General features: G+C 54.6%; 1 protein-coding gene across 5 annotated transcripts in view; it reads right to left on the reverse strand.

Moving 5' to 3' along the window:
• The window catches only part of NFIC (nuclear factor I C), a 66,287-nt gene that overhangs the window by 14,383 nt on the left and 36,786 nt on the right, over positions 1-15,118 (reverse strand). For 4 of the 5 annotated variants that reach the window (XM_054717521.1, XM_008150640.3, XM_008150638.3 and 1 more), the window contains exons 3-6: positions 10,100-10,171; positions 5,192-5,266; positions 4,359-4,482; positions 3,605-3,729 (exon numbers count right to left, since the gene is read on the reverse strand). In XM_054717521.1, coding sequence (XP_054573496.1) covers positions 3,605-3,729; positions 4,359-4,482; positions 5,192-5,266; positions 10,100-10,171 — 396 coding nt within the window. Of the gene's footprint in view, positions 1-3,604; positions 3,730-4,358; positions 4,483-5,191; positions 5,267-10,099; positions 10,172-13,711; positions 14,011-15,118 lie in introns of those variants that run through there. The other variant, XM_054717522.1, reaches the window with a different exon arrangement.

Here is a 15,118-nt window from a genome sequence, read left to right on the forward strand (position 1 = left end):
GTCCTCCATCTAAGCTCCGCCTCTCCATTTAACCTGTAATACACCACCCCCATCTGAGCAGCCATCTTTCTCTCAGCACACACCTACAGGTCCCTATCCAAGCATGTGTACCCCCATTAAGGATATACACATGCCTGTCTGTCCTGCCGAAGCACATACTGTTCAGTGAGTAAGCAGGCCTGTGTCCCTCCCATCTGAGCATCCCCCTGTAGAACAACAAGGCCATCCCCCGCTGGAATGCCAGCTCCACTGCGGGTTATTCGAGGTGACGTAAGGGAAGCCACAGGCTGTGGGGGGGTCCGCTCTAGCTGACTGCTGGGTCTCCATCGCCCCAGAACACAGAGTGGCCAACAAGAGTGGAGTGCTTAGTTCTGCTGAGACCAGCCATCACTCAGTGAGCATTTACAACACAGTGAGGCCTCTCTCCCTTGGACGGCCCGGTATCCTCTGGGGCAGAGTGACCCTGAGTAAGGACCCTGTGCGAGCTCTGAGGCAGAACCCTCTGAGCCTGCTCTCACATCATCCACACAACTACCCCATGCAGGGCTTATAGGAGTCACCCCCATTTCACACATGTGATGGCTGAGGCCTGATGGCAGAACTCACTTGCCCAAGGCCACAGAGTTAACAAGTGGGGGAGGCTGGCTCATGGGCCTGAAAGATGTGGCTGCAGGGGTCTTGTCTGGTGGGGCTGGCATGATCTCCCCAGACCTCGAACCTCCCAAGCAACAGAGCATGGCTGCTGGGGTTGAGGGGTTAGCTGAGCACTGCCCTTGCAGCCACAACAGAAGGGAGAAAGTACTCCAATCAGCTTAATCCCCTTAATGAGCAGCTAATTGGGGGCTGTCTAGACAGGAAGCTGGAGGAAGCCAGGAGGAGGAGAAAACGGATGAGGAGGAGGAGGAGGGGTGGGAGTGGGGAAGACATATGAATCCATCTCCCATATTAGGCTGTGAGCACCTGCAGGGCAGGCACAGGCATGCAGCAGGGGTTTTTACTGAGGCTCCCACAGGAGGGAGTGAGTTTGCCATCACTGGAGGCAACCAATGAACGCTAGAGGGAGACAGACACCCTGTGACATTCCCTTCCAGCTCCATAATTCCCCATCACACACCGGAAGCCAGTATAGATTTTTACCTCGTTCCCCTATTGGTGGCACTTCATTCTCAGGGCAGGAAAGTCAGACTAAGCCACAGTGACTAGCTCGAACATATCCTTCCTTTTAAAACTTTTTCTTTTTTAAGCTTCCTGAATGGAAAGCTGGGTTCTTTATTTGCAACCTTGCTCTTTTCCTAATCAATAGACTTAAGGCTGTAATTGTACCTCTCAGGGCTGCCGCGGCTCTGTCACAGAAGCTGTCTTCCAGCTCTAAATAGTATACACTTTATATGCAAACCGCCTCTTCAATCACAGAGTTAATGACAAGTGCTTCTGCGTTCCCAATCAGTAAATAACAGGGCAGACAGCTCCCAATATCTGCTCTGCCCTTCTTCCTTAGTAACAGAACCCCTAAATTTGAGATAAGCACATAATTGCCCCAAATCAGACTACAGTTCCCAATGTCCCTTGTAGCAGAGTATGGCCACATGACTAACTCAGGAGCAGAGAGATACGCAGAAGATAAGCGCATCTTCTGAGAATTATTCTTAAAGGGAGAGGACATGCCCAGTCTTGACTCTTCTTCTCTTCTGCCTGGAATGCGGAATGACGGCTGCGGGTCCAGCAGTTGTCTTGGACCAGGAGGTGGGAATGAAAATCTTACTCAATGGATTGTAAGGCCGGAGCCTTAAGTCCCTTACATCACACTTGCTCGGGCTGCCGATGGCTGGACATTTACTTGCAAGAGAAAGAAAGGCACTTTTCTTGCAAGTAAATGTCCTTTTGAGTTTTCTGTTTTTCATAATCAAACCTAACGCTTATTGAATACAGCGTCTTTTATAGAGACGGGGAACCCACAGAGGCAGAACCATAGAGACACTCTGACCCTTAAATTAAACCCTAATAACACAGAGACAGGTCCTCCCAGAGTTAGGGACCTGCTCTGGGAGCCCACACCGTGGAAGGGGGAGGAGACTTGGGACCTCAAAAGTCAACCAGATGTGTTAAGAGACTGATTCCAAGAGGTGGGGATTTTAAGACATGAGCAACAACAAACTCTCCTGCTCCCTGGACACGTGTCATGTGCTAGAGTTCCTCTACGCACGTTCTTCCACTTCCTCCTTCCAGCTTTCGGAAAGGGGAGTTATTCATCACTCCTGTTTTGAGGATGAGAAAACCGAGGATCAGCTAAGTTAAGTTACCTGCCCAAGGTAACACAGCCCACAAAGCAAGGGCAGAGCTGGGATTTGAACCTACATTTATTGTAATGTTGCTTTTCGAGAATCCTACAGGTATGGACCTATCTTTAGAAGAAAGCAGGCTCTGTAGGGATAGGGAGGAAGGAAAGAGGGGAAGGGGAGGAGAAAACACATCCTAAGGTTTATTGGGTTCTTATTAAGTGCCAGGTCTGTCGTAGGGATATCAGATGTATTAATTCACTTGGTCCCCACAACAACCTGTAGAGTGGGTACTGCATGTATTAACATCCCAATTTTACAGGTGACGAAACTGAGGTTCAGAGAGGTGGGGTCACAAGCTCTAAGAACTGGTAGATTCAAGAGTCCATTTCATAACCCTTAACCCATGGGGTGAATTCTTGATAAGGGATAAGAGACTGGATAGAGCGATGCTTCTAAAATTAGGGGGGGGGGAGGGGCATAGACCCTGCTGAGAACCTGAGAAATAACAGGGATGCCTGCCCCAGAGTAAAGCAAGCCTGTGGGCCACTTTGCACACCATTTCCTGAGAGTCACAGATGGTGGCCCACGGGAGAGAACCTGAAGGTGAAAGGGATTCTTTAGATGAGAATCTTGGTGGAGATAGGGCCCCCCCAAAAGGGAACTCTTAGGAGAAAGCACTTGGGGAGACGTTATGTAAACAAAGAATCCCCAGGAGCCAGCGCTCAACAGAAAAGAGACTATGGAACTGCTGACACCATAAAATAGGAACCGCATGAGAAAGAGTCTGGAGAGGTCCCTGTGAAGACAGAAGAGAAACAGAACGAAATCCCCCCTAAAAAAGAGCGCTATGAGAAAAGAGAACTGGAATCACACGGGGGAAGATCCCCATGGAGATGAGACTCTCTTAAATATAGGATTTCCCGAGGACCCCAGTGAGCAGGGATCCTACATCTCAGGACCCTCTAGATGAGGTCTATGGCAGACGCCTAGAAGAAACACCCCGTTGATCAGAATCGTTAAGAGTCAATTCTAACGATCACAAACCCCACAAAGATTGGTCCCTGAAGGGCAGAGAGCAGGAAAGTCGGGCGTGCGAGAGACTCCCTTTACCCCCGCCTGCCTGAGCGGAACCAAAAAGCTCCGGGAACTTGAGCCCGGACTCTACTTCCAGCTGCGCGCAGCCGCGTGACTACAATTCCCGGGAGGCCTCAGGGATCCAGGCCCGCTTCCCGCTCCCTGGCAAGCAAGTAGTGCCTGCCGGAATACGTAGTCCCCGCCGCGTAACCCCGACCGGAAGGCCGTCTCCACACCGCCGCCAGCCCCACCTCCTTCCATGTCCTCCGTCCAGTTTCGGCTGCTACTCGTGGGAGAGCTGGGCGAGGTGTAGTAATCGCCGCCGGGGCTGGTGTCTACGTCTTCCTCCATCGAGCCCGATTTGTGCCGCTTGCTCCTAAGGGGCAAGGGAAGAAGAGCGCAGGCCGGTTACCACGGTGACGCGGACGGAGGCGACGGGCTCTGTAACTTCCGGTCCTTAGGGGGCGGGGCGAGGAGGGCGCTCTCGCGAGACCTCAAAGAAGCCCCAAACTTTCAGCCAGTTGTGTTAACACCTGTTTCAACCTGCCTATTGCTTAGAGGAGACGCTTGGGGCCATAGGGAGGGAGGGACCCGACTGAGGTCACACTGCAGGAAGCTAGCAGAGGGCTGATTAAAGCCCTGAGGCCTGGCTGGTGACTTGGCCTACTGTAGTCCTCTGAACAACCGGTAGGATTATGATCCCATTTTACAGAGGAGGACACAGAGGCAAAATAGATGTGCCCAGTCATGGTCACACCGCACATGTCAGCAGGAAGCGGTGTCTTCATTCCCATGGAGTCTCAAGGTCTGGGCCTGTAGGACTCAAGCCCAGAGTGGGATGTCAGGGGAAAGAGGCACTTGGGGTTGGGTTTTGAAGGATGAGTAGGCATTTCCCAAGTAGACCAGGAAAGCAGGCATTCCAAGGAGAGGAATGAATCAGCTGGGGCCAGGTAATGGTGGGCAAGGGGTCATGAAATGTCCAGAGATGGGGACCCAGGCACATACCCACTGGAGGAAGTGCTGGGTAGCGTTCTTCTCATGCCGGTGCTGGCTGGATTCAGGTCATATGCCAGGTGTCCCTGAAGCTCACCCAGTGAGAAGTTAGGTCCTGTTCCTGTCACCACAGGTGCTGCAGAGAGTGACAGAGAGGGGAATGAGGGCGGGAGCCATGTCCAGGACTACAATTTGCCCTGGAGGGGTGGGGAGAGCCCCTTCCCAAACTGGCCTGGTTTTTAAATTGGCCAGAACTGGCTTTATTCAATAGTTTAAAAAAACACCCCCAAGGCCATCAAGAGAAGCCAAGGTTGTGCTGTGAGGCAGAGGCATAGCCAGGGCTGGAGACCAAGCTTTCCAGCACTCCCAGAGGCTGATCTGGATGGGAAGATGGTGGTCAGGGTTAAGCAAAACTCCCTGGGGTGGAATTCAAATGGGGGTGTCTGAGAGAGTGGGGTGTGCCCCCAGTAAGTTCATAGGGAACACAAGGGGGCAGGAAGCAAATTGGGGGCGGGGGGCTCCAGGAAAGAGAGATGCTGGGAAGAAGGCTCTTCAGCCCCTCCCCCCAGCATATGGATTCTATTTCCTGGGGAGGAGCATGCCACCCTGATCTTGGGCTCTGGGAAGGGCCTGGATACTGCCCTTCCTAGGAACCTGGGCTTGTGAATAGGTAGCTGGAGAGCACAAGACGAAGAAGAGGGGGTGGTGGGTTCCTTCCTCTTCCCTGAGTCCCTACCCTCTCCCTGAGATGCTGTCCCTCTCGGAGCCTCCATCCCGAAGTCCCTTCTACTCTCCATCGCCCCTCCCCTATCCGGGTCCCAGCCCCGGTGGGTAGGGATACTCACTCCGGGACACTTGGATGAGCTCGGTGACACTGAACACACCAGAGGTGACAAAGCTCTCCTGGAAGTCGGTTGTGTCTGGAAAAGGGAGACAATGGGTGTCAGTGTGTCTGTTTCCCTCTTCAACACCCCAGCACTGCCCCGACTCAGGGGGCTGGACCCAGCCTGGGTAGTAGTCACCCCCTCTACTCCTGCAGCCCTGCAGTGGTGGGGCTATCCAGCTAAGCCACTCCCGCCAGGTGGGAGAGTCCCTCTGCCCTTGCACAGCTGGAGGGGACATTCTTTTCTTAATCTCTGCATCCAGTTCCCCCTTCTCCGGGTGGGCCCCACAGCCAGCCTCATCTTCATTCAGGGCTCCTCGAGCTGCAGCAGGTTGCAAGCAGAGGCCGGACCCAGGTTCAAATCTTGGCTCAGTCACCCACTCGGTGGTGATCTTGGGCAAATCCCTTCCCCTCTCTGTTCCCTAATCTTGAAAATGGGGCCCGTATACCCTGTTGTCCAGGTGGCTGAGAGCTATGAACCAAACTACCCAGGAGGGGCAGGCTTGCTTGCTTTGTCTCAATCACCACCCCAGGCAATGCTGTCCTTCAGTCTCTTTCTCCCTCCAGACTGGGAGCTTCACAAAGGCAGGGATTTTTCTGCCCGGGCCCTGCCTGGTCCCTGGCCAGGGCCTGTCAAAAAGGCTCAGACCACAGGATGAATAGAGGGTCCACAGACAGAAGTTAAAATCCTGCGTCCCCAGAACCACTGCCACCGAATGTCAGAGGAAGAGAACGCCGCTCTCTGGGCTGGGCTGGTTTGCACACACATGTTCACAGCAGCATGACGCTTGACCGCCCAACTGGGAACAACTCAGTGCCCACTGATGGGTGAATGGACAACCGCAGCCCATCCAGACAACAGAATATTAAAGGATGAAGCTATAAAAAGGAGGAAGCACTGACACTCGCTACCATGCAGATGAACCTTGAAAACAAGATGCTCAGCGAGAGAAGGCAGGCACAAAAGGCCACATACGGTGTGACTGGATTTGTTTAAAATGTCCAGAACAGGCAAATCCACAGAGACGGAGTTAGTTTGTGGTTGCCAGGGACTGGGGTGGGGGGTGGGGAGTAACTGTTAAGGGGGAATGAATTTCTTTTGAGGCGATGGAATGTTCTGGAACTAGATAGTGGTGATGGTCACACAACATTGTGAATGTACTTAATGCCAATGAATTTTACATTTTAATCGGGTTAAAATGATAAAATTTATCTTGGGTGTAGTTTATCACAATAGAAAAAATGTTACTATCACTAAGTCCAGTGTGAGGTGTGTCAGGCAGGGGTAGGGCGGGCAGGGGTGAGGCAGCTCCTGGGAAGGGACCTCTCTGACCACAGGCTCAGAGAAAGCCTCACAGAGAGGCTTTCCTCCCATCCTCCCCCTCCCCCTCGCTCACTCTACTCACTGGCTCTGTTCCAGCTACATGGGGCTCCTCCTTGTTCTTCCAACATGCAAGGCATGATCCTGACTCGGGGCCTTTGCATGTGCTGTGAGCTCTGCCTGGACCGCTACCCGCTCTCTCGCTTTCTCCAGACCTCCCAGGCCTCCGCTCAAATGCGCCCCTTTCAAAGAGCCCCTCCGCTCAAGCAGCCTCGGCCACTCTGGATTGGCCACCTGGAGAGGCTTTCGCCAGGACCTTGGGGTACCTCGGAATACAGGAGTTCAAACGTGGGAAGCGCCAAGAACAAGAGCACGTGGCACAGGGTAACTGCCCTGTACGTGCTGGCTACTCCGGTGAGGATGATCATAACTGATGTTTCACCACTCCCCGGGGGCCACAAAGTTCCTGGTGGCAAGAATGGCCCGTGCAAAGGCCCTGGGGTTGGAACACACTTGGCAAGGTGGCGGCCAACAGGGCTGGAGAGAAAGGAGCTTTCGAATCCTTTCCATTCTTCAGGGCTCTGCTCCCAGTCTTGCTTCTGGGAGAGTGGTCAGAAAGGGCGTGGGGTGGGCAGGCAGGAAGCTCTAGGCTGTGTGTGTGTGTGTGTGTGTGTGTTTTTTCTGCCTCCCACAGGGCAGCACCAGCTGCAGGGAGCTCACCATGGTGCTGTTCTCCAGCGATCCCACACCCTGGACAGTCCAGGAACCGCAGCCTTCCTGGTTACACGCTCTGTGCCCATAATTTATTGAGCACCTGTTACCATGCTGGGAAGCACAGGGTTACCACATCCCAGGAAGGACAGGGCGGTGGACCCCCAGTGTCCAGGGCAAGTGGCCATGGCTGTTTCCTGCCCACCCGACTGGCCAGCTGGTGTCAGCAGGCCCCCTGCCCTCCCCGCATCGAGGGGTTTCCTGTTTGTCCAGCACTCGCCCAGCTCCATCTCCAGGGGACTCCCCGGCGGGTGGAAAGGAAGTGATTTCCTCCGCCAGACGCTGGAGCTCCTCAGGGGACCAGGCCAGAGTGTGCAGCTGCCCAGCCTGCCTTGCACATCTGAGTCAGAAGGAGGCTCCGGGGATCCCAGGAGGCCAAGGAGGACTCTGGTCACAGATGGCCAGTGAGGAGCGGCCTGGGGCCTGGGAACCTGCTGGAACCAGCCGGCCTCCGTGGGCATGGCTGGGCCAGTGCATTCAACAGGATGCCCTCACATACTGGCCCGCCCTTCCTTCCTTCCTTCCTTCCTTCCTCCTTCCTCCTTCCTCCTTCCTTCCTCCTTTCTTCCTCCCTCCCTCCCTCCCTCCCTCCCTTCCTCGCCAGTTTCTCTCTTTCTCTCTGCTTCATACCTGCCTTCCTCCTTTCTTCCTCCCTACAAATATTTGAGTAGCTTCCTGTGTACCAGGTATTATTCTCGGCACTGAGGACACAATAGTAATCAAGACAGACAAAAACCTCTGCCCGAGTGATGTTCCCTTAGGGGAGGGAGCAAACACATATGCAGTCACTAACTTTCTCTGAGGGAAATAAAACAGAGGGTGGTGGCCAATCCAGAGTGGCCGAGGCTGCTTGAGCGGAGGGGCTCTTTGAAAGCGGAGGCCTGGGAGGTCTGGAGAAAGCGAGAGAGCGGATAGCGGTCCAGGCAGAGCTCACAGCACATGCAAAGGCCCCGAGTCAGGATCATGCCTTGCATGTTGGAAGAACAAGGAGGAGCCCCATGTAGCTGGAACAGAGCCAGTGAGTAGAGTGAGCGAGGGGGAGAGGGGGGAGGGGAGGGCCAGGAGGGGACAGGGGTAGGGTGGGGGAAGGACTTGGGCTCACCCGCCACCCAAAGTGGGAGCCCTGGAGGGCTTTGGGCAGAGGAGGGTGGGACCTAACTCAGGTGCTCACAGGCGCCCTCTGGCCACGTTGGGGAGGACAGACTGTGGGATTCAGGATTGCGGGGGAGGGGGGACGGCAGGGCAGAAGCAGCTTCCAAATCCCTTCCATTCTTCAGGGCTCTGCTCCCAGCCCTGCTTCAGGCAAATTCTCCCACTTTCCACCTCCCAACATAGACCTGACTTTCCTATTTATTGTTAAACTAGAGGCCCGGTGCACGAAATTCGTGCACGGGGGTGGGGGGGGGGAGAGGGTTGTCCCTCAGCCCAGCCTGCACCCTCTCCAATCTGGGACCACTCGAGGGATGTCCGACTGCCCATTTAGGCTTGATCCCGGTAGGATCGGGCCTAAACGGGCAGTTGGACATCCCTCTCACAATCCAGGACTGCTGGCTCCAAACTGCTTGCCTGCTTGCCTTCCTGATTGCCCCTAACTGCTTCTGCCTGCCAGCCTGATCACCCCCTAACCACTCCCCTGCCAACCTGATTGATGCCTAACTGCTCCCCTGCCAGTGTGTTTGCCCCTAACTGCCCTCCCCTTTAGGCCTGGTCACCCCTAACTGCCCTCCCCTGCAGGCCTGGTCCCCCCCAACTGCTCTCCCCTGCAGGCCTGGTCCCCCCCAACTGCTCTCCCCTGCAGGCCTGGGTCCTACCCAACTGCCCTTCCCTGCAGGCCCGGTCACCCCCAACTTCCCTCCTCTGCTGGCCTGGTCACCCCTAACTGCCCTCCCCTGCTGGCCTGATCACCCACAACTGCCTTCCCCTGCTGGCCTGATCCCTCCCAACTGCCCTCCCCCTGGTGGCCATCTTGTGGTGGCCATCTTGTGTCCACTTGGGGGCAGTCATCTTTGTCCACATGGGGGCAGCCATCTTGTGTGTTGGAGTGATGGTCAGTTTGAATATTACTCTTTTATTAGATAGGATAGAGGCCTGGTGCATGGGTGGGGGCCAGCTGGTTTGCCCTTAAGGGTGTCCCAGATCAGGGTGGGGATTCCCTTGGGGCGTGGGGTGGCCTGGGGTAGGGGCCTGTGGTGGTTTGCAGGCCAGCCACGCCCCCCGGCGACCCAAGCGGAGGCCCTGGTATCTGGGATTTATTTATCTTCTATAATTGAAACTTTGTAGCCTTGAGCTGAGGCCTGGGCCGGCCAGGGTGTGCAGGAAGCTTGGCTTCCTCCATTGCCGGGGAAACCCAACCCTCCTGATTGCTCCGTGGCCACAGCCATCTTGGTTGGGTTAATTTGCACACTCGCTCCTGATTGGCTGGTAGGCGTGGCTTGTGGGTGTAGTGGAGGTAGGTCAATTTGCATATTACTCTTTTATTAGATAGGGTACCCCATGGGAATGCAGGGCGCCCCAGGGCCTCTCGTGGGCTGAGTGAGTGCCTTGGAGCCCAGGTGGCCCTGGGCAGTCCCTTGACCCCTCTGAGCCTCAGGTTCCTTACTTGCAAAATGGAACAACCCAGCAGCTCCCCCACTGCATAGCTGTGAGGAATGAACTGTTCACGTGCATCAGGCACACACAGAGCCACCAGAGCACACAAGGGGGGTGCTCAGAAAATGATTCCCAAATAAAATATGAGGATGGGCCGTGCCCACCACTCCTCGCCTTCCCCAGACTCACCCAGCGTGATGGGCTTGCTGTCCTCCTGGTCAGAGCCCATCCCGGCCCGCGGACTGCCGCTCTGCTCCGCATCTGCCAAGACAGGAAGGAGTTGGTGATACCGAATGGCCCCTGAACTTCTGAGGCCCCGGGGTCTTTGCTTGGCCCCCTCCCTTGGCTGCTGCCCCAGAAGGTCATGGACGTCTGGCCGGGCACCTGCAGACATCAGCACAGGTGCCCGGGGCTCTTGATGCAGCCACGTGCTAGAATGTGGCCTCACACACAGGGCGAGAAGCCATGTGCAGGGGCCGACTCAGCCGGGGGTTAGAGCTCTTCCCCTGAGCCTCAGTCTCCTCATTTGTGAAACAGGGTAGCTCATTGAATCCGGCCGCAGCCCTAGGAGCTGACAGATGGGGAAACTGAGGCTAGAGAGATGAGTTCTTGAGCCCTTGGGCCCACTCCTCTCGGCCTCTGCCCTTAAAATCCTAAGCGCTCAGCCCTTGGTCTTGGGGTGCTACTCAGGGTCTCCAGAGAGGGGGCCGAGGGGCATCCCTCTGCAGCTGCAATGCCCCCACCCACTGCCTGGCTTGCAGGCTACCTCCCACCCCAGCACTCGCCCATCCATCTTATCTAAAAATAATCAGGCTCCTTGGCAGCCCGTGTAGCAGGCAGACGCTGAGCTCAGCGTTATCGGCTCCAGTGGCCTGGATGGAGGGTGATCACGCCAGCTCCCTCTGCAGCCCCACAGCCACCCAGGACCAGGCTGCGGGGGGCCCAGGGCCCAGCCCAGCTGGACAGAACCCAGGACCCACCCGTTTGTCTCCCAGAAAGATGCTGGGAATCCCAACCAAAAGGCAGAGAGGGAGACTCAGCCCCCGCACCCGCTGCCCCTGCCATGCCCAGAGCTGAGAGCAATCGCTGTGTGGCCGGAGCAAGTCATTGCTCCTTTGAGCTGCAGTTTTCTCCTTTCAAACGGGTGTGAGCATCGCCGGGGCCTGACTGGGTTGCCAGGAGGTGACAAGGGGATAACACATATTAAGCGCTTGCGCATACATGGTAATGTCCTCATTTTTATTATCATTATTTTAAAATCCCCAAGATGACTGCAGATATTGTTGCTCCCGTTTTATTTTATTTTTATTTTTTAAAATATATTTTATTGATTTTTTACAGAGAGGAAGAGAGAGGGATAGAGAGTTAGAAACATCGATCAGCTGCCTCTTGCACAACCCCTACTGGGGATGTGCCTGCAACCAAGGTACATGCCCCTGACCGGAATCGAACCTAGGACCTTTTATTTTTATTTTATTTTTTTAAACATACTTTATTGATTTTCTACAGAGAGGAAGGGAGAGGGAATAGATAGCTAGAAACATCGATGAGAGAGAAACATCGACCAGCTGCCTCCTGCACACTCCGCACCGGGGATATGCCCGCAACCAATGTACATGCCCTTGACCGGAATCGAACCTGGGACCCCTCAGTCCGCAGGCCGACGCTCTATCCACTGAGCCAAACCGGCTTCGGGGAACCTAGGACCTTTTAGTCCGCAGGCCAACGCTCTATCCACTGAGCCAAACCGGTTTCGGCAGTTGCTCCCATTTTATATGTTCCCTCAAATCCTTAAGATAGCCACCAAGCTGGCATTGTTATTGTGCCCATTCCACAGGCAAGGAAAACAGGGTTAAAACGATGAAAAGGTGCCCACCCCTCGCCATGTGTGCTCTGTGACGAGGGTCACAGTTGAACCTTAAACAATGTGGGGGTTAGGAGCGTTGTTAAAAATCCTTGTAAAATTGGACTCCCCCCCGAAACTGAATTAATAGCTTACTGGTGACTAGAGACCTTAGTGATAACATAAACAGTCTAACACGTCTTTTGTCTGTTATATGGGTGATATACTGTGTTGTGACGATAAAGTAAGCTAGAGAAAAGAAAAGGGTCTTCAAACAGCATAAGGGACAGAAAATACATGTACAGCATTTACTGAAAAACATCCCACGTGGAAGTGGATCCATGCTCTTCAAACCCATGTTGTTCAAGGGTCAACTGTGTTTCTTCAGTCGTCTGGGCAGGTGGCCAGCCGCCCAACACTGCGCGTGCGTGAGCCATCTGGCCTCGGGGACCAGACGCCCGCGTTCCCATCCGTCTGGGAGCCTCGGAGGAGGTGTGGTCGTGGCGAGGTCACTTCCCCTCCTGGGGCCTCTGTTCCCTCGGAGTTGTCATGGAGATAATAATAACGATGATACTTCCTAAAACAGTCACGAGCTCCCTCCCGCAGTTTGCCTGGCGCTGTGCTAGCGGCTCTGCACACATTGTGTGTTGTACACCTACTGGCTGCCAAGACGGAGGGCGCCGTAAACAGCACAGGAGTGGGCCTGCCCAAGGCCCTGTGCCTCAGTTTCCCATCCTGGAGTGGATGGATGGGGGCAGCTCCTTCCTGACTTGGCTTTGCGGCCCCGGCCGTGGCCGACTGGGCTGGGCATGGCTGGGCAGCAGCCGAGGGGAGTGTGCCCGGCTCGGCCCTGAGCCCTGTGGCCACTTCCAGGTTGGGCAGCCAGCAGCCCCTCGGAGCTGGCCAGTCCCGCTTGGATGGCCCCACGGCTGGGCACGGTGGCCACTCCATTGGGAAGTGCCCAGCCCGGGCACTCATCCGTCGGGCTCTGGGCCTCGGGCACGGGACCCTCTTCCAGAACTGGCGCCCACGTGGGCTCAGCAGGCAGCAGTGCCTGGCCGACACTCCGGCACGGGCATGTTTCCTGAGCACCGCCTCTGTGCTCGTGGCTTTGGAACCAGGCAGACAAGGCTGTGGGCCGCAGACGCAATGCTTCACCGCTCTCTGTGCCTTACTCTCTCCATCTGTGAAATGGGCACAACCACAGCACCTCCCTTGAAGGCTGTTCATCGGGGGAAAGGTGGTAATGCTACAATGAAGTGCCCGAAACCAAGGCTGGTGTGTAGTAAGTGCTTCATCAAACGGAGGAGGAGTCTCATTACAATTATTACCCGCTTTGTTGTTTGTGCCTGGGGGGCTTTGTATCCGTTAGATGCGACGGCACTAGGCTATGGCTGGCTCTCGTTGGAGCCTTGTCTCATTGTCCATTCACTCTGTGACCTCAGGCCAGCCACACCACCTCTTTGAGCCTCAGTTTCCTCATCTGTAAAATGGGCAAGATGAGAAACCCCACCTCCCAGGGTTCGTTGAGTCACCCAGTTAGCTAATATGAAGTGTAAAACAGTTGCCATCAAATTGCCAGCCAATACATGGTAAGTCTGGGGACAGATTATAAACAATACTGTGTTTTTAATTTTTGTTTCTAACTGTTCACTGCTAGCATTTAGAAGTGCGATTGTTTTTTTGTGTTAATCCTGTATTTTGCAGCCTTGCTGAACCTATTTCTTAGTTCTAAAAGCTTTATTTAAAAAAAAATATATATTTTATTGATTTTAGAGAGGAAGGGAGAGATGGAAACATCAATGGGGGAGAGAGAATCATTGATCGGCTGCCTCCTGCACGCCCCCTACTGGGGATGGAGCCCGCAACCCAGGCAAGTGCCCTTGGCTGGAATTGAACCTGGGACCCTTCAGTCCACAGGCCGACGCTCTCTCCATTGAGCCAAACCAGCTAGGGCTAAAAGCTTTATTTTTTTGATTCCTTGGGATTTTCTATGTAGACCATGATGTCCTTTGCACATAAAATAGGAACAATCTTATTTCTTCCTTTCCAATGTGCACGCCTCTGACTTCCTTTTCTTGCCTTCTTGCCCTGGGCAGGCTCTCCAGCGCAATGGTAACGAGCAGCGGGCGGCGGTGTCCTCGCCTTGCTCCCGAGCTTCCGGAGCTCGTTCAAGCCCTCGCCACTCTGACGTTAGCTGTGCGTTTCTGCAGATCCCTTTATTGGGTTGAAGGAGATCTCTTCCTTTTCTGTAGTCCTGGGAAATATTTCTTTAACTTAAATAAGTATAATTCCTTAATAATATGATGATGTACGTATATGCTATCTCATGAAAATATTCTTACGTTTAACTTTCCGATTGTGGTGAAGAACAAAACATAAAATTTAACCATTTCTCAGTGCACAGCTCAGCGGTATTACCTACACTCACCGTGTTGTATCTCCATCCCCGCCATCCGAATCCAGAACTTTCTCATTTTCCCCAAACTGGCACTCTGTCCCCATTAAACACGGCTCCCCGCCCCCAGCCCCGGCACTCATCACGGGCTCTCTGTGTTTGTGACTTTGACTCCTCTGGAGACGGACCACGTGTGAGTGGAATCACACCGTGTCTGCCCTGCGGTGCCCGGCTTACTTCCCTGAGCACAGGGCTCTCCGTCCATTCATGGGGCAGCCTGTGTCAGAACCTCCTTCCCTTTCACGACGCCATCTCATGTCTAATCATGTCTGAAACCTCAAAACGTTTCCCCCCCACCTGCTGACCGCTTGCCTGTCATCGGGGTCAGCTTCCAGAGCTGTCTAGTAGGAGAGCCACTAGCCACGTGCGACTTTGCATCGAAATGAAACGAATTGAAATGAAAATCTCAGGACACCAGTGGCACTGGTCACCTTTCCGTCCTCAACAGCCACAGGCACGTGCTGGCGGCGGCCAAACCGGACCGGGCGGAACGCTGCCAGCGTCACTGCACGCCCCGCGGGCGGCGCTGCTCGGGGTGTTCCATGGAAAACCAGGGGGAGGCAAGGCACAGCGCGTTCCTCCCCCGCCCATGTACTCAGATGCCCGGCCCCGAGACGCATCTTCCTTCCGTCTGCACAGATGCACCCACGGCAGATAACGCCTCGAGGCTGGCTGTTGTCCAATGCCTCAGCCTCCAAGCGGGCAGCTCTCAGTTGCCAAGCTCTCGCTGTGCTAAGAGCTTCCTGGCACCGTCCAATGAAATCCACCCAGCTGATGAGGTTGGTAAACTGAGGCCCAGCTCAGCGAGTCCATTTCCCAAAGGTGATATCAGAAGTTGTCTGCCTAGCATAGAGGCTCTTAACTGGGGTGATTCTGGCCCCCAGGGGTGATATCTGGAAAAAAATCT

The sequence above is a fragment of the Eptesicus fuscus genome, chromosome 6 (genome assembly GCF_027574615.1).
Source record: "Eptesicus fuscus isolate TK198812 chromosome 6, DD_ASM_mEF_20220401, whole genome shotgun sequence".
Lineage (NCBI taxonomy): Eukaryota > Metazoa > Chordata > Mammalia > Chiroptera > Vespertilionidae > Eptesicus > Eptesicus fuscus.